General features: G+C 38.4%; 1 protein-coding gene across 1 annotated transcript in view; it reads left to right on the top strand.

The window, feature by feature from the left end:
- Window positions 1-27,414, top strand: part of cacna2d1a (calcium channel, voltage-dependent, alpha 2/delta subunit 1a) — a 150,021-nt gene that overhangs the window by 28,248 nt on the left and 94,359 nt on the right. Inside the window, exon 3 of the mRNA XM_073838849.1 lies at window positions 6,789-6,905. Coding sequence (XP_073694950.1) covers window positions 6,789-6,905 — 117 coding nt within the window. The remainder of the gene's footprint in view (window positions 1-6,788; window positions 6,906-27,414) is intronic.

Below are 27,414 nucleotides of genomic sequence, written 5' to 3'. Positions count from 1 at the left end.
TGGTCCCTCCTCAACACAGAGAATCCGGGTTCTACAGCCGGTACTTCATCGTTCCCAAGAAGGATGGAGGGCTTCGGCCCATATTAGATCTCAGGCAGCTGAACCGCTCAGTAAAGAAACTGAAGTTCAGAATGCTCACTATTAAGCATGTAGTGTCACAAATCAGGTCCGAGGACTGGTTTGTCACGATAGATCTAAAAGACGCATATTTTCACGTCTCCATCCTTCCTCAACACAGGAAGTTCCTCAGGTTCGCTTTCAGGGGCAAAGCTTACCAGTACAGGGTACTTCCTTTCGGCCTAGCTCTCTCTCCCCGCACTTTCACGAAATGTGTGGATGCTGCGCTGGCTCCTCTGCGACTCCAGGGCATCCGCATACTCAACTACATAGACGACTGGCTCATCCTAGCCAGCTCAGAGCAGTTAGCGGTTCAACATCGAGGTGTCGTTCTCGCTCATATGAAAGATCTAGGGTTGAGACTCAACGCCAAGAAAAGTGTACTTTCTCCACTACAGAGGACCACTTACTTAGGCGTGGTGTGGGATTCGACCACGATGCAGGCACGAATGTCACCTGCTCGGATCGAGTCGATCCTTACTGCAGTAAATGCGGTCAAGCTAGGCCAGTCACTCACTGTCAAACAGTTCCAAGTACTGTTAGGTCTTATGGCAGCCGCATCCAACGTGATACCTTTTGGACTGCTGCACATGAGACCACTACAGTGGTGGCTCAAAACCAGGGGGTTCTCCCCGAGGGGAAACCCGTTTCGCAAGATCAAGGTCACGCGGCGCTGCCTACGTGCCTTGGCCATGTGGAAGAAACCCTGGTTCCTCTCTCAGGGTCCAGTTCTGGGAGCCCCTTGTCGCCGTGTCACGCTAGCGACAGACGCATCCCTCACTGGATGGGGAGCGGTCATGAGTGGCCGCTCAGCCCAAGGCCTGTGGAGCCCTCACCATCTCTCATGGCACATAAATTGCCTCGAGATGCTAGCTGTGTTCCAGGCCCTGAAGTATTTCCTTCCAGACCTAAGAAACCGCCACGTACTGGTCCGCACAGACAGCACTGCGGTAGTTTATTATATAAACCATCAAGGAGGGATCCGCTCACGCCCCTTGTTCAAGCTGGCGTACCGGATCCTCCTGTGGTCTCAAGGAAAGCTTCTCTCCCTGAGAGCAGTCCACATTCCTGGACATCTGAATGTGGGAGCAGACGTCCTGTCGAGGCAGGGGCCGAGGCCCGGGGAATGGATGCTTCACCCAGTAGTAGTGAAACAGATTTGGAGAAAGTTTGGCCAGGCTCAGGTGGACCTCTTCGCGACTCGAGAGACATCGCAATGTCCCCTCTGGTTCTCTCTAGTTCCTCCAGCTCCTCTTGGACTGGACGCTATGGTACAGACGTGGCCGAGGCTTCGTCTGTACGCCTTTCCCCCGATCGCTCTGCTCCCGGGAGTTCTGGAAAGAGTACGCCGGTTCCGAGTACGGCTGTTGCTAGTAGCCCCGTACTGGCCGGCCCGAGTATGGTTCTCAGACCTAGTCTCCCTCCTCGACGGCTCTCCATGGGAGATTCCCGTCAGGAGGGACCTCCTGTCTCAGGCTGGGGGCGCAGTTTGCCACCCCCACCCAGAGAGGTGGAAGTTATGGGTGTGGCCCCTGAGGGGGCGCAACTCATAGAAGCTGGTCTCTCAACCGAGGTTGTTGAGACCCTTCTTCAATCCAGAGCTCCCTCTACGAGGAAACTTTATGGCCTTAAGTGGAACCTGTTTGTTAGATGGTGCTACGAACACAGCTGTGACCCAGTTAACTGCCCGATCGGTACAGTTCTGGAGTTCCTACAAACTCGCCTCTCCGCAGGGCTAGCTCACTCCACTCTGAAGGTGTACGTGGCGGCTATATCTGCCTTCCACGCCCCTCACGGTGGCCTCTCAGTGGGCAGAGACCCCTTGGTCATTCGTTTCCTCCGTGGTGCACTCAGGTTGAGGCCTCGAGTGAAACCCAGGGTTCCCACGTGGGACCTAGCTGTCGTGCTAGAAGCTCTATGCAAGCCTCCATTTGAGCCCATAGAGGAGATCACAGATCGCATGCTTACCATTAAGACAGCGCTCTTGTTAGCTCTCACCTCTCTAAAGAGAGTAGGGGACCTTCAGGCCCTTTCAGTGGCCCCTTCTCACTTAGACTTTGCCCCTGGGATGGCCAAAGCTTTTCTTTACCCCAGAGTCGGGTACGTACCGAAGGTCCCGTCCCTAGCACCACAGCCTATCACGCTACAAGCGTTCTATCCTCCTCCTTTCCTGGAGCCGGATCACAGGAAGTTCAATTGCATGTGCCCAGTCAGAGCATTAGATGCATACGTCCACAGAGCTGCCCTGTGGCGCAAATCAGAACAGCTGTTCGTCTGTTATGGCCCTCCAAAGAAGGGCCTCCCGGCTGCTAAGCCTACTATTAGTAGATGGATCATTGATGCTATATCTACTGCTTATGAGTCCTCCGGTCTCCCATCACCGATCGGAATCAAGGCTCACTCCACTCGAGGCCTCTCAGCCTCGAAAGCTCTGACGGCAGGTGTCCCCATCCAGGACATCTGCAATGCTGCGGGTTGGTCCTCGCCCCTGACCTTCGTCAGGTTTTATGAAATCGACCTCAGAGCCGCTCCAGGCTCCTTCGTCTTAGACTCAACTTAGAGAAAAGCCACTAAGATCAGCCATCTCCCTAGCCAGGAGGAGACTTCTCTAGGCGCATTCTTTTAGTTAAAAGAAGAGAAGTCGCTACTCGCCACATCCTCCTCGTGTGCCTGAGGGCCGAGGAGCGTTTTTCGGATCTTTGAAGCCTTTTGTCCGTGGAAGACTAGACAAAAGACAATTCTCTCGTGTCCTGCGATGGTTTCCAGGCCGAGCTCACTCAGTCCCTCTTGGGCTGGCGAATTCCAGACAAAGGACTATTACTCCCCGTGGGCCTGAGGGCCGGGGATCACTTCACCTCTTGTCCGTAGAAAGCTAGACAAAGGTTCTCCCTCTCAAGCCCTGGTAGGCTCACCAGGCCAAGTTCATTCAGTCCCTCTTGCTCTGACGTAACCCCAGGCAAAGGACTAAGACTCCTCGAGTGCCTGAGGGCCGAGGAGTACCTCTCTCTACGGCTTACGACCTGGCAAGGCTAAGACAAAGTATGGCTCGGTCCCTCTTGTTCTGGCCTCCCCAGACAACGGACTAAGACTCCTCGCGTGCCCGAGGGCCGAGGAGTGCCCCTTGCATTGATTACGTAAGCCCAGTGGAAGGTCTGCTTTATCCTCGTGTGCCCGAGGGCCGAGGATCTTACAACCCTCTTGTCCGCGGAATGCTAGACAATGGTCCATTTCCCTCGCGTGCTGGCAAGATTACCAGACCGAGCGTAATTCGGTCCCTCTGATTCTGGCCTTTCCCAGACCAAGGACTAAGACTCCTCGTCTGCCTAAGGGCCGAGGAGTGCCTCTTGCACTGGATGGCTACCAGGTAGAGGCCCATACTGTCCTCCCCGTGTGCCTGAGGGCCGGGGACTGCAGTGCCCTCTTGTCCGCACAAAGCTAGACAAAGGCTTATTCTCTCGCGTCCTGGAGCAGTACCAGGCCGAGCTCTTGAGTCCCTCTTGCTCTGGCAGAACCCCAGACAAAGGACTACCTCTCCTCGTGAGCCCGAGGGCCGAGGAGTACCTCTCGTTCTGGCTGGCGACCAGACAGAGGTGGACCACCTGGCTGAGGTCCGTCTCTCCCTCTGCACCTATTAATGTAAACAGGCAAAGGTCGAGAACTCCATCCTCGTGAGCCCGAGGGCCGAGGATCATATCACCCTCTTGTCCGTGGAACACTAGACAATGGTTTATCTTCCTCGCGTTCTGGAAGTCCACCAGACCGAGTGTACTTCGGTCCCTCTGGTTCTGGCCTTTCCCAGACCAAGGACTAAGACTCCTCGTCTGCCCGAGGGCCGAGGAGTGCCTCCTGCACCGGCTGGCTACCAAGCAGAGGCCCATACTGTCCTCCCCGTGTGCCTGAGGGCCGGGGACTGCAGTGCCCTCTTGTCCGCACAAGGCTAGACAAAGGCTTATTCCCTCGCGTCCTGGCGGAGTACCAGGCCGAGCTCTTGAGTCCCTCTTGCTCTGGCGGAACCCCAGACAAAGGACTACTTTCTCCTCGCGAGCCTGAGGGCCGAGGAGTACTCTTGAGGTCGAGTACACCGTCCTCGTGGGTCTGAGGACCGAGGACCACTTTCCTTCTGTCCACATAGACAGTGGTTATTGCAGTCCCTCTTGTTCTGGCTATCTCCCAGACAAAGGACTAAGACTCTGCGTGTGCCTGAGGGCCGCGGAGTACCTCTCGCTCTGGCTGGCGACCAGACAGAGGAAGACTACCTTTCCTCATGTGCCCGAGGGCCGAGGTCCACAGGGCCTTCTTGTCCGCGGAATGCTAGACAAGGGCTCCTTTTCTTTCCACCCTGGTCAAGCAGACACAGCGCAGGGTCCTGGAAATTATGGGGGCGTTGGTAGTCTCGGTCCCCATAGCGTTTCTAGACGCGGCTCGAGTTCCCGGAAGGGAACGTCTCGGGTTACGTATGTAACCTTAGTTCCCTGAGGGAACGAGACGCCGCGTCTCGGACCATAATTCCCGCCCCTGCGGCGCTCGCTTCATTCCTTAGAGCTGCCGCGGGCTTCAAACGCACGTGCTTTATACTTCCTGGTCGATGACGTCACCGCGCCTGTGACGTCACTCCCGTCATTTCATTGGTTGTAGACATGATTCAGAGTGCGGCCCGCCAATGGCGTTCCCCATAGCGTTTCTAGACGCGGCGTCTCGTTCCCTCAGGGAACTAAGGTTACATACGTAACCCGAGACGTTCTCGTTTCATGGATGAAAGAAAGTCGTGACATGAAGGTGAATAAATGATTACAGAGTTTCATTTCGGGTGAACTAGAACAACTTCAAAAGGAGCAAAACTGCATCAGCATATCTGTCACCCAGTCTCAACAAATCCTTGCGCTGTACGTCATGCGCTTTGCCATTCTGAAAGTGTTTATGTCCAAGGCCAATGCGCAAAGACTATTTACTGTGTGAGAAAGTCAAAGATTTCATCAACTCACAATGCCTGCTGCCAGCAGTTAAACTTGGTGGTGAATTTTAACAGTACTTGTGGTCATCTTATGGAGGTCATGAGGTTCATTGTTTTCTCTGAACCAAAGATTGTTCATGTCATATATAATGGGTGAGGATTTATTTGTTACAGGATCACATACACTCACTGATCTAACCCCAGTCCTTTACAATGTGTTTTAATGCCACAATTACACTAAGTAAATACTGTTGAAGTCAAAAGTTTACATACACCTTGCAGAATCTGCAAAATATTATTTTACCAAAATAAGAGGGATCATACAAAAAGGATGTTATTTTTTTATTTAGTACTGACCTAAATAAGATATTTCACATAAAATATGTTTACATACAGTCCACAAGAGAAAATAATAGTTGAATTCATAAAAAATGACCCTGTTCAAAAGTTTTTTTTTTTTTTGTTGCTGTTTAGTGATACTTGTTCTGGAGTTCCTGAACAGTTTAAACTGCCTGCCTTTCTTCAGAAAAAAAATTCAGGTCACACAAATTCTTTGGTTATTTAGCACTTTTGTGTATTTGAACCCTTTCCATCAATGACTGTGTGATTTTAAGATCCATCTTTTCACACTGAGGACAACTGAGGGACTATGCAACTATTACAGAAGGTTTAAATACTCACTGATACTTTAAAAGAAAACATAATGCATTAAGAGCCAAGGGTGAAAACAATTAGAATTTAAAGATCAGGGTCAATTCAACTTATTTGTCTTCTGGGGAACATGTAAGTATCTTTTTTAGCTTTTGAAGGGCAGTACTAAATGAAAAAAATATGATATTTAGGCAAAATAAGAAAAATGTACACATCTTCATTCTGTTAAAAAGTTTACACCCTTGTCAGTGAGCATTTGAACCTTCTGTAATAGTTCCATATGAGTCTCTCAGTTGTCCTCAGTGTGAAAAGATGGATCTCAAAATCATACAGTCATTGTTGGAAAGGGTTCAAATACACAAAAATGCTAAAAAAACCAAAGAATTTGTGGGACCCGAAGGATTTTCAGGCATTTTGACGGATTTACTAAATAAAAAAGAACATGTATTTTGTATGATCCCTCTTATTTTGGTAAAATAGTTAACATTTTGCAGATTCTGCAAAGTGTATGTAAACTTTTGACCTAAACTGTATATATGAAAATCACAATTTATCAAATATAAACATCCTCAAACCTACATGGGAAGTATATCCCTCCTTTCGCAACAATATTGATGGCAGCTGAACTGAACATTCTTATTTCAGCCTTGATGTTAACATATTATATTTAATATATTATGTTTTGTTATTTGTTATTCTTTTTCATTCTTTTCAGCTCATCCTCATTATAAATGTTTTACAGTCGACCTTCTAACTGCTAGATAATTGCCTGTTTGGTTAAGCAAAGTCTGAAACATATTGTCTAATCAATATACATTTTATTATACCAGCTTTAATATTTAACATGCATTTCTCATCTGTCATGACTGTTTTTGCATTACACTAATTAGATTTGCAGGTATGTTTTTAATGAATGCTGTGCTGTCTGTGAAGGCTGTGACATTACAAGAGTCAACGAGGGTTTTTTTGCTTTTTCTTTCCATCTGCTCATAAGTAATGGCTTTTGAGACAAATTCCATCAAGTAAACCTGAAACCTTAAACATCTCTCTCTCTGACTTTCTCTCTCAGATTTTCCAGCAATTTCAGAGACACTATGTTGTGAAGCAAAACAACGCTACACAACTGGTGGCAAAAGCTGCACGTGGAATCGAGAAACTTCTTGCCAACCGTTCCAAAGCTCTAGAGGTTAGTAATGTGCGTAATGCTATCAGCATTATGCATCAAGTTGTCATCTCATAATCCAAAACATAAATCACCTTTAAGGGGTTTTTGAGGTATTTACAGATTGCAGCTGAATATGTTTGATTTGGAGCAGCATGGGTTACATATGGAAGCCCGTTTCTGCCACTGAATAAAATAGAAAAAAAGGTAATCGCGACTTTTTATCTCTCAATTCTGACTTTTTTTTTTGCAATTGCAAACTTACATCTCGCAATTCAGATTTTTTTCTCAGAACTGTGAGATATAAACTCTCAACTGCGAATTATAAACTCAGAATAGCGGGATATGAACTCGCAATTGTGAGAAATAAACTCAAAATTGCACAATAAAAACTTGCAATTCTAATTTTCTTATAAAAGCTAGTTTGTATCTTATAATTCTGACTTTTTTTCTCTCAGTTGTGAGTTTGTATCTCATAATTCTGACTTTTTTTCTTGCAGTTGTTTGTATTTCATAATTCTGACTTTTTTCTCAAACTTGCGAGTTTGTATCTCATAATTCTGACTTTTTTTCTTGCAGTTGTTTGTATCTCATAATTCTGACTTTTTTCTCACAATTGCGAGTTTGTATCTCATAATTCTGACTTTTTTTCTTGCAGTTGTTTGTATTTCATAATTCTGACTTTTTTCTCAAACTTGCGAGTTTGTATCTCATAATTCTGACTTTTTTTCTTGCAGTTGTTTGTATCTCATAATTCTGACTTTTTTCTCACAATTGCGAGTTTGTATCTCATATTTCTGACTTTTTTTCTTGCAGTTGTTTGTATTTCATAATTCTGACTTTTTTCTCAAACTTGCGAGTTTGTATCTCATAATTCTGACTTTTTTTCTTGCAGTTGTTTGTATCTCATAATTCTGACTTTTTTCTCACAATTGCGAGTTTGTATCTCATATTTCTGACTTTTTTTCTCTCAGTTGTGAGTTTGTATCTCATAATTCTGACTTTTTTTCTTGCAGTTGTTTGTATTTCATAATTCTGACTTTTTTCTCACAATTGCGAGTTTGTATCTCATATTTCTGACTTTTTTTCTTGCAGTTGTTTGTATTTCATAATTCTGACTTTTTTCTCAAACTTGCGAGTTTGTATCTCATAATTCTGACTTTTTTTCTTGCAGTTGTTTGTATCTCATAATTCTGACTTTTTTTCTCTCAGTTGTGAGTTTGTATCTTATAATTCTGACTTTTTTTCTCTCAGTTGTGAGTTTGTATCTCATAATTCTGACTTTTTTTCTTGCAGTTGTTTGTATTTCATAATTCTGACTTTTTTCTCACAATTGCGAGTTTGTATCTCATATTTCTTTTTTTTTTTTTTTTTTTTTTTTTTTTTTTTTTATTGGAGAAATATCAGTAATACACAATTGTTAAAGATCAAAAGGTCCTCCATATTTTTTACATACAAGGTTAAACAAATATTATCTACATCTGCAAATATTAAGTATACACAGGTATATATTAACATGCAATACAGTGTTCTTGGTCTTACTATACAAGCATATACGACCTGAATACACATATAAAAGTGTCTATTTCAACATACAGAAAAGAAAACGAAAACAAAACAACACTAACACCCCACCCACCCCTTCCGTCTGCTATATAAGCACCCCATGGGGAAAACTACTACAGTTAGTTGGGAATTGGCATTAGGTATCACTCGGAGTCAACATCTCCTTCCTCTGAGTCTCTTTTGTCTCCCCCCTCTAAATACCTAATGAAGGGTTCCCATGTTTTGGCAAATTGATGTGTTTTATTTTGTAAGTGGAACCGTATACGTTCTAAGTGAAGTGTCTTTGAGAGTTCGTTGAGCCAAAGCTGGAAAGGTGGAGGCGATTTATTTTTCCAGAAAGTTAAAATAAGTTTTTTGGCCGTTAAAAGACCATAAGAAAGAAATTGTTTTTGTGACTTGGACAAACCGAGCTCATGTCTTGACACTCCAAACACAATTAAAAACTCATCAGGTTCAATAGATTGATTAGTGATTTCAGAGATAGCACTGAAAATCTTAGACCAAAAGTCTTGAAGACTAGGACATAATGCATAACTATGAAGCAGGGTTGCATCAGCTGTCTTGCATTTATCACATTTTGGGGAGACACCCTGAAATATTTTGGATAATTTTGTTTTAGAGTAATGTAATCTATGCAAGATTTTGAATTGAATGAGACAGTGTCTGGAGTTTATGGAACACCTGTTGATTTCTTCCAGACCATCTGCCCATATCTCATTCGAGATCTCTGAACCTAATTCTTCCTCCCATAAACCTTTGATTGTGGATGTCACAGGTATTTGAGAGGACTGAAGGGTATTGTATATGCAGGAAATCATTTTCTCCTTACCAAAATAGTCCTTAAGACAGATGTCAAGACAAGAAGGATTATTTATTGTGAACCTCTTTAAGTAGGATTGTGCATAGTTCCTGACTTGCAGGAACCTAAAAAAATTACTTCTATGAAGTTTATATTTTTCCTGTATTTTTTCAAAAGAGGCAAAATTACCATCTTGATAAAGATCACCTATTGTGTGAATTCCAACATCTCTCCATTGGTTAAAACCTTTATCTAGTGTGGAGGGTATAAAAGAGGGATTATCAGCTATGGGAATTGATAAAGGTAATGACTCCACCCCAAAATGAGTTCTAATTTGTTTCCAAGTAAGAATAGCACTGTTAATGACAGGGCTGCTTCTATAAATTTCTTTTTTACATTTTACTGGTGAAAGAATAACGGCACCAAGATCGTAAGGGGTACATTCATCCTGTTCTAATCTAAGCCAGTCCAGTTGTCCAGTTTTATCACTTAATATTGTTGATATAGTTCTAAGATTAACTGCCCAATAATAACAGCGAAAATTTGGAAAGGCAAGACCCCCCACATTTCTAGATTTGGAAAGATGTACTTGTTTAATTCTATGATTTTTATAATTCCAGATAAAGGGCAGGATAATTTTATCAAGTTGCTTAAAAAAGGACTTAGGAAGAAACAAGGGGATGTTCTGGAACAGATATAATAGCTGCGGGAGAAAAACCATCTTAATCGCATTTATTCGGCCAATTAACGAAACGGGAAGAGTCCTCCAGAATTGAATATTTCTCTTCAATTTTTCTAAAAGGGGAGCGTAATTTGCTTCTCTTAAGGCACTAAACTTCTTAGTGTTAAGACCACTTGGCTCATACAGTGATCATAACATTAAAGGGAGACCACACCGATCGCTACATTTAACAAACGTGTTTATTTAACAAAATAAAAGATGTATCAGTAAATGTAATGGTTAACCAAAGGTGTAGTGTTCGTCAGTAGAATGAAACGTGTGGTGAGCGGAGGTAAGGATAAGGAGCGAGGCAGCAACCAGCCGCACGGACCGACGGCCCGAACGAGAGAGAGCCAGTGAGACCCCGGAAGGCCTCTTTTAACAGGTCCTCCATTAACCTTCACGGCCACGTTACAGCTCCACCTGTAGGACTAAGACCGACAGACAGATGGCAACCACAAAACAGAGACAAACGACAAGCTGCACAGCAGCACGGCAAAGCCGGTCGTGACATCACCCCCCCTTTAAAGACAGAGACCCATCTTAATGGGACTCTGAAAAAAACATCAAGTTCCCACAATAACCGCAACAAAATTATACAAAATCAAATTAATATTGAAAATGAATAAACTAATTTAACTAACATTCACACACAGGAAAGACTAATTCATTCATACCACCATCCCCAAGTGCACCTCATTCATAACAGGGCAACTGGACCAACAGTGACCATTCTCACCCACTCCACCTTTACCACATCCTGCAACCAGCAAATCCCGGTACCATGGACAGCTATTTAAGGCAAGCAGAACAGACACAGATTGAGCAGGAAAAACAGACACCATTAAACTGACTCATCCGGGGCGCGAGAGAGTGCATCAGCTAACACATTCTCCACGCCGCGGATGTGCCGAATAACTAAACGAAGAGGTTGTAAAAATAGTGCCCAACGTAAGAGCCGTTGGTTCGTGGAATTCTTTACTGACTGGAGGAAAGTGAGGGGATTATGGTCCGAATAAACCACGATTGGATGTAAACCCCCACCCACATAAACCTCGAAGTGTTGAAGTGCCCAAATTAGCGCCAAAGCCTCCTTTTCAATAACGGAGTAATTAAACTGGTGTTTGTTGAATTTGCGCGAAAAATAACAAACAGGTTTATCAACCCCATTCTCATCGCTCTGTAAAAGAACAGCACCCGCCCCAACCTGACTCGCGTCAACCTGCAGCTGGAATGGCTGATCCAATTTGGGTGCTGCCAAGACTGGCGACGAACTTAACAACAACTTGGCATTTTGAAATGCCTGATGACACTCGGATGACCAAACAAACTTAGCTGTGCTCTTCAATAAATTGGTCAGTGGGGAAACAACCGTAGAAAAGTTGCAACAAAAATTACGGTAATAACCGATCATACCCAAAAAGCGCATCAATTCTTTCTTTGTGGCCGGCGGGGGAAAGTTATCTATGGCCACAACCTTCGCATTTACGGGCCGCACCTTACCTTGGCCAACCACCTTACCTAAATAAACGACAGTGGCCTGGGCGAACTCACATTTGGCAAGGTTCACAGTAAGAGTTGCTGCCACCAACCTCTGGAACAGTGCACGAATACGTGCCAGATGGTCACCCCAAGTATCAGCGTAACAGACCACATCGTCTAAATACACGGCACAACCCTCCAACCCTGCAACTACCCTGTTCATGAGACGCTGAAAGGTTGAGGGGGCGTTCCGAAGACCAAAACTCATCCTAGAATAAGAGTACAACCCAGAAGACGTAACAAATGCAGACACCTCCTGCGCTCTCGGTGTTAGCGGTACCTGGTAATACCCCTTTAACAAATCAAATTTACTAACGTACAGTGCACTACCGACCTGGTCCACACAATCCTCAATACGAGGCAGTGGAAAGGAATCGGGCTTTGTCAATGCATTAACCTTCCTATAATCTGTACAAAACCTATATGTTTGATCTGATTTTTTAACCAACAAACACGGTGATGCCCAGCTAGAATAGGATGGTTTGGCTAGACCATTATCGAGAAGATATTGTACACTGGCCTCCATACTTTTACGCTTCTCCAGAGGCAGTCGATAAAACCTCTGCTTAACCGGGCGGGCACCCTGTGTGTCAATATCGTGCTCGATTAAACTTGTACAGGTCGGAGTGTCGGAAAATAAAGACGAAAATTCAAAAATTAAAGACTTTAACTCATCAAGCTGTTTCCCACTTAAATGCCCCAACATACTATCCAGTTCAGCCAACTTCTGTGTGTTATTCAAGCACCCATGTAAAACTGCATCGTCCGGAAACTGCACCCCATCCTCAGCTGCCACCTGAGCGACGTTCGGCAGCCCCTCTACTACAGCCAATCCTACAGGACTGTTTGCATGATCACTCGCCACCCCCGGAGATGAAGAGTAGTACGGCTTCAGCAAATTAATATGGCAAAGCTGCGTTGATCTTCTGCGTTCAGGAGTAGACAACAAATAATTTGTCTCAGAGACTTTACGCATGATCGTAAAAGGGCCCGAGTACTTCGCTGTTAAAGGCGAACCTGGGATGGGCAGCAACGCTACCACCTGATCACCAGGATTAAACACCCTGGCCTCTGCCTTGCGATCATACCGCTGTTTCATTTTGTCCTGAGCCGCACTCAGATGTTCACTAGCCAACTTCCAAGACAAACATAATTTACGGCGGAAACCATTAACATAATCCACCAAACTGGCAGGGGTTTTTGACTGGTCTAATTCAGTGTTCAAGACAGACAAAGATGTATCAGTAAATGTAATGGTTAACCAAAGGTGTAGTGTTCGTCAGTAGAATGAAACGTGTGGTGAGCGGAGGTAAGGATAAGGAGCGAGGCAGCAACCAGCCGCACGGACCGACGGCCCGAACGAGAGAGAGCCAGTGAGACCCCGGAAGGCCTCTTTTAACAGGTCCTCCATTAACCTTCACGGCCACGTTACAGCTCCACCTGTAGGACTAAGACCGACAGACAGATGGCAACCACAAAACAGAGACAAACGACAAGCTGCACAGCAGCACGGCAAAGCCGGTCGTGACATCAGTTACCACAATCCCTAAATAAGTAAATCTATCTTTAGCTATTTTAAATCGCACTGGATAAATCTGTGAGAGATCTTTAAGGCCCACTGGCATGAGTTCACTTTTGTTTAAATTAATTTTATAGCCTGAAAATGAGCCAAATTGTTCAATGACGTTTAATATTACAGGAATACTAGTTGTCGGCTTAGTCACATATAACAGGACATCATCCGCGTATAAAGAAATTTTATTAACAGTGGTTTTAGTTCGAAGCCCATGAATTCTCTGATCAGAACGAATAGCTTCAGCTAGAGGCTCAATAGCCAAGGCAAAGAGAAGGGGAGAAAGCGGGCAACCTTGACGTGTACCCCTGAACAAAGCAAAGGAAGGTGACAAAATTCTATTTGTGAGTATCCGCGCCCTAGGGTTTTTGTATAAAGTTTTTAACCAAGAGATGAATCTCTTCCCTATGTTAAATTTCTGTAACATAGCAAAAAGGTAAGGCCACTCTACCTGGTCAAATGCCTTTTCGGCATCTAAAGACAAGATCACTAAGTCAGACCTATTCGTCTGGGAAGAATATAAGATATTAAAGAGACGACGAAGATTATTAAAAGAATTACGACCCGAAACAAAGCCAGTCTGGTCAGGTTTCACCAGTTTTCCTAACAACGTATTCACTCTGATGGCTAATGTTTTAGCTAAAATTTTTTGGTCTACGTTAATCAAAGAGATTGGCCTGTACCCCCCGACCTCCTCTGGATCCTTCCCTTTCTTGGGTATAACTGTGATTACTGCTTCATTAAATGACTGGGGTAATTGTCCCTCCTCCAAAGCCTGAGAGAACATATTAAGCATGTATGGCCCCAACAGATTGTTAAATGTTTTATATACCTCACAGGGAATTCCATCGGGGCCGGGGGATTTACCCACCTTAAGTGACTTTATGGTATTCTTTAGTTCATTTAATGTTAAGTCAGCTCCAAGAAATTCTCTATCTTCTTGATCTAGCGTTGGTAAGTTACAGCTGTTTAAGAAATTATCCATAGTAGAGGGATCCTCCTTTGTATTGCTAGCGTACAATGATTCATAATACTGTTTAAAATAATTGTTAATTTCTTTGGGAGATAATAAATAACTCCCAGATTCAGATTTAATCCGATTAATTGTACGGTCATTTTCAAGCTTTCGTAGCTGTCTAGATAACAGTTTGTGTGGCTTATCGCCAAACTCAAAATATTTTTGTTTCATTGTATCTCATATTTCTGACTTTTTTTCTTGCAGTTGTTTGTATTTCATAATTCTGACTTTTTTCTCAAACTTGCGAGTTTGTATCTCATATTTCTGACTTTTTTTCTTGCAGTTGTTTGTATCTCATAATTCTGACTTTTTTCTCACAATTGCGAGTTTGTATCTCATATTTCTGACTTTTTTTCTTGCAAATTTGAGTTTGTATCTCATAATTCGGACTATTTTACTCACAATTGAGTTTATTTCTCGCAGTGCTGACTTTTTTTCTCAAAAATGTAAGTTTGTATGTCATAATTCTGACTTTTTCTCACAATTGCGAGTTTGTATCTCACAACTCTGACTTTTTTCTTGCAAATATGAATTTGTCATAATTATGACTATTTTTGTTGCAAATTGTCAGTTTATATCTCGAAGTTCTGACTTTTTTCTCACAAATTAGTTTGTATTTCATAATTACGACTATTTTTCTTGCAATTGTGATTTTATATTTGCAGTTCTGACTTTTTTCTCGTAATTGCGAGCAGGGGCGCCGCTAAGGGGGGGGTAAGTTAGGACAATTCTAAGGGCCCACGCCTTTTAGGGGCCCCCAGAGATCTGCTTTTGTGTGGTAGGGGGGGCCCAACCTCATATTTTGTCATAGGGCCCAAAATTGCGAGCGGCGCCTCTGATTGCGAGTTTGTATCTTAAAATTCCATATTTTTGAATGCAAATGTGAGTTAGTATCACAATTCTGACTATTTTTCTTGTTTATATCTCGCAGTTCTGACGTTTTTTTCTCAAAAATGTATTTATATCTCACAATTCTGACTTTTCTTCTTGCAAATACGAATTTGTATATCATAATTCTGACTGTATTTCTCACAGTTGTGGGTTTATATCTCACAGTTTTGACTTTTTTTCCTGCAAATGCGAGTTTGTATCATAATTCTGACCATTTTTCTCGCAATTTGTGAGTTCTGACTTTTTTTTTCTCAAAAATGTGTTTATATCTCACAATTCTGACTTTTCTTCTTGCAAATACGAATTTGTATCTCACAATTCTGACTTTTTTCTCGCAATTGCAAGTTTGTATATCACAATTCTGACTTGTTTGTATCATAATTCGGACTATTTTTCTCGCAATTTGTGAGTTTATATCTCGCAGTTCTGACTTTTTTTTTCTCACAAATGTGATTTTGTATCACACAATTCTGACTTTTTTCTTGCAATTGCGAGTTTGTCTCAACTTTTTTTTCTCAGAATTGTGAGGCATAAACTTGCAATTGCGAGAAAAAAAATCATTGTAAAATAAAAACTTGCAATTGCCATTTTTTATAAAGTGGCAGAAATGTGCTTCCAGTTAGGACCATGCAAGACAATGAAATTTGCTTTAATCATGCATATTTCCTGTTGCGATGTATTCCATGTGTCTCTGGTGCTCAGAATACTTAAATGCTACTTTTGCTAGAAAGTTGGGCATAACTTTTGGGCATAAAATGCTCAAATCTACTACATTTGCAAAAATGAAAAGCATACAACCAAAACGCACAACATGGAAAACTGTATCCCACAGTGTAGTGCATGTATTAATGTACTACATGTACAGTATTTTCAAAAGACTCTTTAAAAATATATATTTTTAAGAGTAGCAGGCAGTATATGGTGTAGTTTCAGTATAGCTTGTGTTCCAAACATAGCCATTGTTTTTCTCTGCTCCGTTCAAACCCCTCCAGTAGTTTATATTGTTAGTAAATTAGATCTTGCAGAAAGATCCAGCTTGGATCGACCAGCATTGATCCAGCTCTGATAAAACCGGGTCCTGAATGTTGGCAGGGCTTCTTGAAGCTAAAAGTTAATTAGTTTGGTCGATACACTCTGTCCTTTTGATTTTCTTTCATGATAAACTGTACACTGTGTGCCCTAAAAACTACATTTCAAGAGCATTTTCCAATAATGTATGAATAGAAATCATTAGATATCATTATGCTGGCTCATTTCTCACATGTGGAGAAATATTACATGTTGTGTGTGCTTAAGCAGGGTCATTCAGTGTTATAAATGTTTAACTCTTGCCCCTAAAGTGCAGGTGATGTATAAGGCAGTCGGTGTGGAGCTGCTTTTATTGGTCAGCATTAAACACATTGCTGACAGCTCACCCTGATGACTAAATGAAAGTATTGACCTTTCACTCACTCTCTCTGTCTCTCTCTTACTGTCTTTTTTTCCTCTGCTGGCTTTCCCCTGTCATGTTTAATTGGTCTGAATTAAGTGCTCTTGTTTTAATGGATATGGAAGCACTGGTGTGCCTCATATGATGGAAATAACTGCTCTTAGGTCATTGGATCTGTAATGGCTGGCTGTGGTAAGGACAGCATGGCTCTTTGCTTCTCTGTCCATGTGTGTGTGTGTATTTTTGGCAGATTGTCTCTACCTCCCGTCACAATGCCTAGACTGGATGCTGTCCTCATGTCACCTCATTTAAAGTAGTCTTTATCCAGTGTTTCCCCCCTGCTGTCCACCAACAAACATAGGCTTGCTTGTGTTCTTTTCTCTCTTCAATACATTCAGGACAAAAAAGATTTCAGTGACTCACTGGAGTTTCTTACGCATCCTGCCTATAATTAGAAGATTCACAAGTACACCAAGTTTGGCATCTCTAGTGAGTCAAGAAGAAAATGCAATTAAATGCAGCTAATTCAAGTTAAGCACTGAAGCTACTTGTTTAAAAAGTTTTCTTTTTTTATAGATTAGAGTAGATTTTATAGTTTTATTAGAGTAACTGTTTTAAAATGTTATCTGTTCCTGTGATGGCAAAGCTGAAACATTTATTACAAATTATTTTAATTGATGAAAACACTTGTACTGCCTTTTTATTGGTAGAAACTATATTACATTTTTTTTAAAGATTCTTTGTTGAATAGTATGGAAGCCCATTTTCGCCACTGAATAAAAATAGTCAGAAATGCAATGTATAAACTCACAATTTGGCCTTTTTTTCTCAGAATTGCGTGATATAAATTCTGAGAACTAAATACTAATACTTTTTTTTCATTATTGCAAGTCCATATCTTGCAATTCTGACAATATAAAGTGAGAATTGTGAGATATACACTCACAATTCTGAGGAAATATCTTTTTTCCCTTTGGAATTGGACTTTATAAACTTGTAATAGCTTATGTCTTACAATTGGGAGATGAAAATTATGAAAAAAGTCATAATTGTGAGTATATGTTCCGCAATTCTGACCTTAGATCTCGCAATTTTGACTTTATAACTCACAGTTGCAAGTTTATATCATGCAATTCTGAGAAATGTTAGAATTGCGAGTTTATCTTGCAATTCTAATTTAATTTCTGAGAGTTGTATGTTTATATCTCTCAATTTTGACTTTATAACATGCAATTGCGAGTTTATATCTAACAGTTTTGACTTTGTAACTCACAATCGTGGGTTTATATCTTATAATTCTGAGAAAAAAGTCCAATTTGTGAGTTTATAATCCACAATTCTGTCCTTATATCTCATCATTCTGACTTTATAACTTGCATGCCCTTCTTAGATTTTTTTTTATTTTTATTAATAATAATATTTTGTGGTCTTTTGAGGTCCAAATATAATAACTGAAAAGCAAAGTTGCCTCAGAATAAGACCATAAACTTTGTTAGGGCAAAGTAAATGTGCTAAAGTTTTGGATTTTATGTTGAACAATTTTTGCAAAAACTGATTAGTGGCCTTACATGCCAAAATAGATCAGACATACAACATAGTTTCTTAGTCCTACAGCTCAGAAACGTTATTTATGGAGTCGCTCAAACTCCAGTAAATATCATAACAGGGTGTGAATCCATTTCCAAAAAGGCTTGTAAGAATAGCTCTAGACATGTTTGTCAGATAATCTCCCACCTCGCTTGACAGCCAGCACACACGACTTCACACGACACACGAAAATCTTGACTTATGGCACTTTTCTGACAGCTGTCTGCAGAATCTGCTTTGTTTTGTGTACAGTAAATAGCCAGTCAGTTTGCTATTGAGGCGCCAGCTGTATTAGATTAACCTGCATCTAAAGTGGGCAGTTCTTGGCTGAATCACATTATCTCCAAACTCATCCAATACGAAACATCCTATTAAAGGAAGTGCTTTTTCTAGAGAACTTTTATTCCACCACAGGAAGTCACCTGTCACTATGAAGCTGAGCATATCTTGCCAATCATGTAGTTCTGTTCACATTCCTGTTCCTGTTCTGGTTCACGTTCTTTCCTGAGTGACCCCTCGGGCTCACGACGGCCACAGATCATGTCTTGTTCTAATCAATATCTGCTGGATGGGGCCTGACTGTTCTCGAGGCCGAACGTGACTGTGGGCCGCTGTGGTTGGATTATTCTGATTGATTGATTGGCAGCTCAGTTAAGTTGATCAGTGGGAGTCTTTAATTTGGAGCCATCCATCAGCAGCTGTCTGCACGGTCGATGTGAGTTAACAGAGGCTGCTTGACGTGCGGCCGGGATGCTGTGTTGTCTAACAGGAAACTGAGGGTGCTGGCTGCTGATGGAGGCCGCGTTTTTCTAAACGTCAATCAAATCACGTAAGCAGCAAATATGTCTCACTCATGCCACTCTCTCACTCTCTCTCGACTTTATTCCAATTACAGCAATTCGGCTTACAAACATGAACCCTTCCTTGTCAATCTCTGTTTCTTCAAGCTCTCTCTCTCTCTCTCCAGCTGTTTTCTGGACATTGCTTTTTTATCCAACTGATCCAACCTCCATATAACTGTGTTCTTAAAAGCTGCCTATGCTATTTTCTACCCTGTTCATTAAAAGTGTCCTGTATGCACATGAAAAGCTACTTAGTTGCCTTGTTGTCTATGTTTTACATAACTAAACGGAAATGGGACCTCTTAGTGACTCATCTAGAACAGTCTAGTTTGATCAGTTTTTTGATACTTTATACTAATAATTACAAAGGGATAAGTTACCCAGAAATGCAAAATACTTAATGATTTACTCACCCTCAAGGAATTCTAGATGTACACTACCAGTCAAAAGTTTTTGAACAGTAAGATTTTTAATGATTTTCAACAGCAGTAATATTGCAAAATATTTTTACTATTTGAAATAACTATATAATATATTTTAAAATGTAATTTATTTGTGTGATCAAAGCTAAAATTTTAGCATCATTACTCCAGAAATGATAGAAATTGATACTTTTATTTAGCATGGATGCTCTAAAATAAAAAGTGATGATTGTGATATGATTGTTTAAAGTGATTTTCTTTGTTTTTGTATTTTTTTCTCCATATTTTTCTATACCAGTTTGAGTGTCTTTTTTGTGTTTTTTGTTTTGTTTTGTTTTTTTATTATTATTATTTTTTTCTGTACTAGTTGGGGTGTTTGATCTTTATTTTATTTTATTTACCTTTTTTCTTTGTGTTTTTTCTTTCAGGTGTTTGCTAGTTGGGGTGTTTGATTTCTCTTTTATTTTATTTTATTTTATTTAGTTTGTGTGTTTTTTTGTTTTGCTTTTTAAGGTTTTTCTATACTAGTTATTCTGAACTTTCTATTCATCAAAGAAACCTGAAAAAATTATACTCAGCTGTTTTCAACATAATAATAATAATAATAATAATAATAATAATAATGTTTTTTGAGTGTATTTACAATATCTTTATAATTTTAAAAAAGATATGTATTTGTTTACTAGTAAAATTATACAAAATAACAAAAATAAACAATAGTAAAACAATTCATGTTAAAATTATATACATATTATTATTATTATTATTATTATTATTATTATTATTATTATTATTATTATTATTATTATTATATTTATTTATTTATTTTTCTAACAAAAGTTTGGAATAACAATGTTCTAATAATAGTTCAAACTGGTTAAGGTGTTTGATCTCTCTTTATATTATTATATTTAATTTACTTTTTTGTGTTTTTTGTTTTGTTTTTTCGTGTTTTTTATACTAGTTGGGGTGTTTGATCTTTATTTTATTACTTTATTTTAAATTTTTATTTGTGTTTTTTCAAGTTTTTCTATACTAATTGGGGTGTTTGATCTCACTTTTATTTTATTTTTATTCACTCTTTTGTTCTTTATTTTTGTCTGTATTTGTTCTTGTTTTTGATAAATTGATCAAAAGTGATGATAAAGACATTTATATAGTTACAAAAGATTTCTCTATCAGATAGACTTCTGAACTTTCTATGTATCAAAGAAACTGGAAAATTTCTATTTAGCTGATTTCCACATAATACTTAATATTTTTGGAGCAGCAAAAGAAAAGGATCAGGTGACTGGAGTAATGATGCCAGAAATTCAGCTTTGAAATCACAGGAATAAATAAAATTTTTAAATATACTTAAATGGAAAGCAGTTATTTTAAATAGTAAAAATATTTCAAGATTTTACAGTTTTTGCTGTTCTTCGAATCAAATAAATACAGAATTGGTAAGCATTAGAAAACATTAGAAATCTTACTGTTCAAAAACTTTTGACTGGTAGTGTAAATTACTTTTTTCTTTCAGATGAATACAATCAGAGTTATATTAAAAAATGTCCTGGCCCTTCCAAGCTTTATAATGGCAGTGAATGGGTGTTGAGATTTTGAAGCCCAAAAAAGTGCATCTATCATCATAAAAAAGTGCTCCACACAGCTCCAGGGGGTTAATAAAGGCCTTCTGAAGTGAATCGATTAGAGATCGACCGATATGGGCTTTTCTATAACCGATGCCGATGTTTAGAGGTCAGGGTCAGCCGATGGCCGATATGTGCTGCCGATTTTATGAGCCGATATCTTGAAGTTCTCCACTTTATTTGCATGCTAAAATGTCACACTAATAATAAGTGGATGCACATCATTTCTAAACTTAACATCATGAACAATGAACACAATGAACCATCTTTCGGATCTTGATTTTGTGCACTGCACAGTATTATTATAAAAGATTTAACCAAAGTTAACCAAACAAATCAAACTGACCAAGTATTAAATATATAAAACAGACAATATAAAAACTGTCAATCATTTACATAAAAGTTTAAGAGCTGAGATTAATGTTAAGATTAATGTTTTAAATATAACATTTTGAATACAGAAATATTAAATGATTTATATAACTGAAAGGATCTGTCAGCAGGTGGCGGCAAAACACTGATTTAATTACTAAATCATATCATTCATTTGATTCGTTCGAACAGCTGATTCATTCCTGAATAAAGCAAGTGACTTATGAATGAACAATTGAATCATTTCACTAGATTTGTTTAAAAACGCTCATTCATAAACTAAACAACGCTGTGTTTAAATGGAGATGCACAGCGGCTCAGTTGTGACTTGTTTCAGACTAGTTTTGACGAAAAAATAAAGCGAAATAAAGCAAAATCAGGCAATAGTATAATCCGCCTGCCACCCACCTGCACCTATATTTTTCTCTGATTTAGCAAACCGCACACGATCTTCCCAGTACAATTATTCTAATTCTTAGTTTTGCATGATAATATGATGAATGGATGGTTCATTTTAACAGCTGATCTTCACATCGCTGCACATTTACATAGGCTTAATCACTGGTGCTATTAAGCCAAATCCATGCGAAACAATAACATTTACTGAAATCTGGACGTGACCATAGGTATAAACTCGCAGTATCTGGGGTAAAGAATAGGACGGCGCGGGCACATCAGGTGCAGTCATCAAAATATATTTAAAAGGAAGCCGGCGCCACGGTCCTGACCACATAACTCAAGATTCAGATTTTAGAAAATGTAGTTAATGTTTACATCATTATTGATTTATCTCATCCATGCGCGACCCACCCACAAGTATTTAGAATGCATTTTTTTTTATTACCCGACCCGCGGATATAACCACCATCCGAGCATCACTGTCTCCGAGCGAGGAATCACAACGCTGCATTGTCTGTGAGAGCTTCCGCCTTCTTCACCCCACGCACAGAGTGAAATTCTCCGACTCCAATACAGGAAAAATAAAACAGAACTCATAACACTGGGGCTAATATGTTAGCAAAGCAAGCTGCTGATCGTTTTCGACTACAGTCCTTAAACTTAACTTCAAGCAAACCTTTAACCAGCCGTAGCATTATGCCAGTTCCCGACGGTTCTATGCTTTTCTTTCACTAAGTGAAAGCAACACTTCATAGTTTACTAGTAATATATAATAAATATATGGCCATGGGACTTTGAAATATCAGAATTTAAGCCTTACCTTTATCTCTCAGAACTGTTATTGAATCTTATAAAGTTTTGGCTTGGGGTCCTTCACAGCAGCGCGTTTGCAGCAATAACACGGGGCTGCCAGCAGACGTGCCTGACTTTAAATCGGCGCTACCAAACACGGATATCGGCCGATGCCGATATATTAAAAAATGGCAAATATCGGCCCGATATATTGGTCGACCTCTAGAATCGATGCCTTTGTGTAAGAAAAATATCCGTAATATAAAACTTTCTAAGCTACAGTGAGAATATGCTAGTCTCTCGAGTTTTGTTTATGCCTGCAACATAAGAAAACCAGTCTCCTCTTGGCTTGTATCATAACCATCTGACATTTTTCTTAACAAATCCACATTTTGTATCTCTAAGTGACCGGTGTTTGTTTTGCTCTCTCCTCTGCGCTTCCACATTCGTCACTTATTAGCTTATGCTACACTACGTTGTACGTCATGTGACAGTTAGCGAAAGAGATTAAGGTTTGAAAAAAATTAAATATGGATATTTTTCATACACAAATGCATCGATTTGCTTCAGAAGGCCTTAATTAACCCCCTGGTGCTGTGTGGAGTACTTTCTATGATGAATGTATGCACTTTTTTGGACTTTAAAATCTCAACACCCATTCACTGCCATTATAAAGCTTAGAACTGCCAGAACATTTTTTAATATGGCTCTGATTGTATTCGCCTGAAAGAAGAAAGTCATATACACCTAGGATGGCATAAGGTTGAGTAAATGTAAATCATGGGGTAATTTTCATTTTTGGGTGAACTATCCCTTTAATACTCATATTTATTTAACTCAACACCTCCTTTATGTCAGGAAAGTATCTTAAAGTTCTGTCTAGGTGGGCAGCTCAAAGTTTTGGAACAGAGCCGGTGTGTTTATGTATGGAAATTCAAAGTATCTGCTTCTCTTTTTTAGAAAGAAAAAGCATGCACAGTGATCTAAAAGCCTGACTGCTAAATGCTGCATCAAAAGGACAAAAAATAAAAAGCGGGACAGAAAGAGAGCGAGGGAGAGACAGAGGAGAGAGCCACTTGCATCCATCAAAAGGGAAAGAACAGATGGAAAGGAAGGGTGTTTGTTTGCTCTCTCTTTGATATGGCAGATAAAACAGCACCAGCCAGTTCTGCCGTCCTGTGCGCTGATTCTTAGACAGCTCAATATCATTAGAGCTTCTGGAAACTAGATTGCAGACTCTCATGGGCCAATACTGTACACACCAAATTTATCTGCGGGAGCCCGTTCCCTCTTCTTTCCGCACTTGTTTCTTATCCTATCAGTCTTTCTCTTGATGATGTGCAGTGAAGGGCCAGAGAGCTTCAGGATAACATCAGTAAACAACACAGGGTTGTTTTGTAGGGTTTCAATGACGTACAGTTCACTCCAGTACAGTTAGCTTGTTGACCTACTTCCTATGCTTTATTGTTAATAATAAATTATTATTATTATTATTATTTTTTTGCCTTTATGTTTTTCTTAATGAAGAGGAAAGGTCAGCATGTGAAACTATGCAAGATAATGAAAGAAATTGTGGTAGTAATACTTTTTAAAATGTTTATGTCTATATATTTGTGTATTTAAAATATTTATATATAAAATACTATACAAGATAACGGACAAAATATTTAATAGTAAAATAATTAATGTTAAAATTGGGGTGTTTGATCTCTATTTTATTTTATTTGCTTTTTTGTGAATTTTTGTTTGTTTAGTTTAGTTTTTCCGGGTTTTTCTATACTAGTTGGGGTGTTTGATCTTTATTGTTTTATTTTATTTTATTTTATTTTATTTTATTTTATTTTATTTTATTTTATTTTATTTTATTTTATTTTATTTTATTTTATTTTATTTTATTTTATTTTATTTTATTTTATTTTAATCTAGTTGGGGTGTTTAATCTTTATTTTTATTTTATTCTATTTACTTTTTTCCTTTGTGTTTTTTTTTTTGTTTCTTTTTTAAGTTTTTCTAAACTAGTTGAAGTGTTTGATCTTTTTTTAAATCATTTTATTTTATTTGCTTTTTTCTTTGTGTGTTTTGTTTTTCCAGGTTTTTAGTACACCAGCTGGGGTGCTTGAACTCTCTTTAATTTAATTTAATTTAATTTAATTTAATTTAATTAAATTTAATTTTATTTTATTTTATTTTATTTTATTTTGTTTTATTTTATTTTATTTTATTTTATTTTATTTACTGTTTTGTGTTTTTTTTTTTTTTTTTTTTTTCTTTCTTGGGGTGTTTAATCTTTATTTTTATTTTATTCTATTTACTTTTTTCCTTTATGTTTTTTTTGTGTTTCTTGTCAAGTTTTTCTATACTAGTTGAAGTGTTTGATCTTTATTTTATTTTTTTAGCATTTTATTTTATTTGCTTTTTTCTTTGTTTATTTTATTTACTTTTTTGTGTTTTTGTTTTGATTTGTTTTTTTTTTCTGGATTTATACTAGTTGAGGTGTTTAATCGTTATTTATTTATTTAATTTTATTTTTAATTTTATTTTTAATTTTATTTTTAATTTAATTTAATTTTATTTTATTTTATTTATCTCCTTTTTTTGTATGTGTTTTCCCCCCAGGTTTTTCTACACTAGTTGGGGTGTTTAATCTTTATTTGATTGATTGATTGATTGATTGATTTTTTATTTACTATTTTGTTTTCCTTTTTTTAGGGTTTTCTATACTAGATTAGGGGTGTTTGATCTTTATTTTATTTTATATTCTATTTACTTTTTTCTTTTTTTAGGTTCAATGTTACAATGTTGAATTATTTTAATTATTTTTGTTTATTTAAGATATTTATATAATTTTAAGTTATGTACTTGTATACTTGTAAAACTATACAAAATAATGAAAAAATAAATAATATTAAAATAAAGTATGTTAAGATAATATATATAATTTAACATTTGAAAATGTTAAAATGTTACAAATATTTTCCATAAAATTTTAATATATATATTTAACTTTATCTTGTATAGTTTTACAGTATACTGTATATAGTGGTGGTTATACATTATTGTTTAGCCTTGCCATTTTTTATTTGCAAAGCATCTAATCCTATCTATTTTTCCATTTGAACACTGCTTGTAGTCTTACTCAATTTCTATGAAGGTCTAGACTGACGGATTAGATTGTAGGAAGGAGAACTGCACCTTGGGAAATGTACTGAATTAGTCACTCATTGTAATGGGGTAGAGTGAGGACTTGAAGGACGAAGAAAGGTTACGACGTCAGATTACAATACCCATAAGCATCCAGGGCTTCTCAGAGGACAAACGACTGTCACAGGTAGCACATGTCAAATAACTCAACTAATTGAGCAGCATAAATGACTGTGACTTTCATAGCAACTCAGAAATTGGAAAAAGACCTTGTTTGTCAAAACACTACACATTACAATCATACTAGCAGAAACATGATCAGTGGTTTGGTTAAACAGATCTTAGTGGCTGCTACAGTACCGTGGCTTCACACAGGCACTGCTAAACTTAGCCTTCTGTCTCCAAACAACAAATGTTGTAAGAAACAAATGAAAGAAGTCTCACGCTAACTTCCTGCAAACTCCACCAATCTAATATGAGACATAATGAAGCAGTAGTGTGAGAGCTGGCAGTAGTTAAAGTCTCATCTCAAGCAATGCCGAGCTGCATAATTACAGCGCTGTCCACCCACAGTGGGACTCTACCGGAAGATATTTTCTCTTCTGTTTAAACACCCTGTACTGGGAAATTTAATGGGATGTTACGAGCACGGGTAATCTTACAGTTGATTCACTCATGATTTTTTGTGAGATTGAAAGGAGAGAGGCTGAAGGATGTCCAAGTGTTGTCGTTTCGGATGGGTGTGCTGTACTGTACACAGATGAGATTTTAGACCAAATAATGTGGTGTTGGAGGAAATGCTAGAATTCGTGTTGAAATCTCAGATTTGATTTCAGATTTGAGAATTTGGAGCATCATTCACTCTGAAAAATAAAGGCTCTTTATTGGCATCGATGGTTCCATGAAGAACCTTGAACATCCATGGAATCTTTCAAATCCAGAAAAGGTCCTTTATAGTTGAAATAAGTTCTTTAGATTTTAAAAATGTTCTTCAAAATGGTTCTTTTAAGAACTGTTCACTGAAAGGTTCTTTGAGGAACCAAAAATGGTTCTTCTATGGCATCCCTGCAAAAACACCCTTTTGGAACCTTTTGTTGTTGAGATCTGTTCTGAATCTGTAAAGAACAAATTCTTTATTTGATCTTCATTTTATTTAAATCTTATTGCAACATTAAAGCAACATTAGTTTAATCCGTTTGAGAAATGCTCTTTTTAAAAGATGGAGTAAAAAGACAAACCGCCAGAAAAGTCTAACATTTCAATATTTGTCTGGGTTGTTCTCATTTTTTATTTTTTTTTTATTTCATGTTATTTATTTTATTTTAATTTGTTTATGCTTTCATTTTAATTAGTTAAATTTTTTTATTTTATTTTTTTATTTTTTTTTTTGCTTTGTGTTTGCTTTTGTTTTTGTTTTGTTTTGTTTTGTTTTTAACAATAATAACAATGTTCTATTAATTTAGATTTTTTTTCAGATCTTTCTATCCTAAGTTGGGGTTTTTCATCTCTCTTTTATTTAGTATTGTATTATTTTATTTTATTTTATTTTATTTTATTTTTTAAATTTTATTATTTATTTTATTTTAACTTATTTTATTCACCTTGTTGCTTTTTTGTTTTGCTTTATTTTGTGTGTTTGTGTTTGTTTTAGTTTTTTTTTAAACAATGTTCTAACAATGTTTTTTCAGATTTACTAATTGGGGTGTGTAATTAATTTTTTTATTTATTTTGTGTCTCACTTTTATTTGGTTTGATTTGATTTTATGTACTTTTTTGTGTTTTTTGTTTTTAAGGTTTTTTCTTTACTA

This window comes from Garra rufa, chromosome 4 (assembly GCF_049309525.1).
Source record: "Garra rufa chromosome 4, GarRuf1.0, whole genome shotgun sequence".
NCBI classification, from domain to species: domain Eukaryota; kingdom Metazoa; phylum Chordata; class Actinopteri; order Cypriniformes; family Cyprinidae; genus Garra; species Garra rufa.
This window is presented reverse-complemented; position numbering and strand designations above follow the sequence as displayed.